At 41.3% G+C, this 1733-nt stretch overlaps 1 protein-coding gene across 1 annotated transcript; it reads left to right on the top strand.

The window, feature by feature from the left end:
* Nucleotides 1-6: 6 nt before the first annotated feature.
* On the top strand, nt 7-1146 carry LOC104519439 (zinc finger protein 501). Its single transcript, XM_010172853.1, has one exon. The coding sequence runs from the start codon at nt 7-9 to the stop codon at nt 1144-1146; it is 1140 nt and encodes a 379-aa protein (XP_010171155.1).
* The last annotated feature ends 587 nt before the right edge of the window (nt 1147-1733 follow it).

Raw genomic sequence — 1733 nt, 5'->3', positions numbered from 1 at the left:
CCCAACATGTGTGGGGAGCCCGGGGAGAGCTCAGATGTGGGGAAACACCCTGGGAAGCGACGTTACAAGTGCAGCGACTGCGGGAAGAGTTTCAGGTTCCACTCCAGGTTTGTCACCCATCGGCGCAGTCACACCGGGGAGAGACCCTACGAGTGCAGCCACTGTGGGAAGAGCTTCAAGTTGAACTCAGGTTTGATCCGTCACCGGAACATTCACACTAAAAAACCTTATAAATGTGATAATTGTGAGAAGAATTTCATAGATGAGCCAAGTTTGACCCATCACCGGCGCATCCACGCTGGGGAGAAGCTCTATCAATGTGGTGGTTGTCAGAAGAGTTTCTATCAACACTGGATGTTGAAACGTCACCAACGGATCCACAGTGAGGAGAAACCCTACGGATGTTCTCAATGTCAGATGAGCTTCAGGGAGAAATCCAGCTTGAAAAGACATCAATCCATCCACACCGGGGAGAAACCTTACGAGTGTCACCACTGTGGGAAGAGCTTTTGTGTCAGCTCAGCTCTGGTTCGTCACCAAACCTTCCACACCCAGGAGAAACCCTTCAACTGTGGTGATTGTGGGAAGAGCTTCAAGATGAACTCGACTTTAAAACGTCACCGACGGATCCACACTGGGGAGAGACCTTATAAATGTGAGGAATGTGGGAAAAGCTTCCATCAAAATTCCAGTTTGATTTGTCACCGCCGGCTTCATACTGGAGAAACTCCTTATGGGTGTGAGGAATGTGGGAAGAGCTTCAAGCAAAATTCCTCTTTAACCCGTCACTTGAGTACCCACAAGAGAGAAAAACCTTTTCCATGTGGGAAATGTGGCAAGAGTTTTAAATTAAACACGACTTTAAACCGTCACCGACGTCTCCACGGATCAAACAAACCCTACGAGTGTCCCCAATGTTCAAAAAGCTTCAAGGAAAGTTCAGCTTTAATCCGTCACCAACGTATCCACACGGGGGAAAATCCTTATCGATGTGAGAAATGTCAGAAAAGCTTCAATCAAAAATCAACTTTATCCCGGCACCGACTCACCCACACCGGGGAAAAACTTCACCCCTGTGGGAAATGTGGGAAAAGCTTCTTGATCAAACCAACTCTGCTCAGGCACCAAAGGATCCACCAGAGATAATTTACACTTTTTGGGGACACCCAGAGAAGGGATTGGAGTGATTTTAGCTCAAAAAAACCCCCCAATCCCAACAGTTGGTTTGAAAAATAACAAATATATTTATTTTTTCTTCTCAAATCCCAATTTTTTTCCTTAAAATTCCTCCATTTCTATTAAAAGTTCATTTTTATAAATTATATTTATTTTTTTTCTTCTCAAATCCCAATTTTTTTTCCTTGAAATTCCTCCATTTCTATTAAAAGTTCATTTTTATAAATTATATTTATTTTTTTTTCTTCTCAACTCCCATTATTTTTCCTTAAAATTCCTCCATTTCTATTAAAAGTTCATTTTTATAAATTATATTTATTTTTTTTCTTCTCAAATCCCAATTTCTTCTTTAAAATTCCTCCCTTTCCACTAAAAGTTCCTTTTTTAAATTATTTTTTAAATTTTTTTTTTATTAGTCTCCATTTAAAACCCCATTTTCTTCCTCAAATTCTCATCCAAAAATCTCCCCCCCGACCTTTTTACTCGCCAGCAAAACAATCCAAGGGGAAAAGTGGGGAAAAGGGGCAAAAAAAGGGGGGGAAATGGGTAAAAAAAGG

This window comes from Antrostomus carolinensis, unplaced genomic scaffold (genome assembly GCF_000700745.2).
Source record: "Antrostomus carolinensis isolate BGI_N321 unplaced genomic scaffold, ASM70074v2 scaffold38777, whole genome shotgun sequence".
In the NCBI taxonomy this organism is placed as follows: domain Eukaryota; kingdom Metazoa; phylum Chordata; class Aves; order Caprimulgiformes; family Caprimulgidae; genus Antrostomus; species Antrostomus carolinensis.
This window is presented reverse-complemented; position numbering and strand designations above follow the sequence as displayed.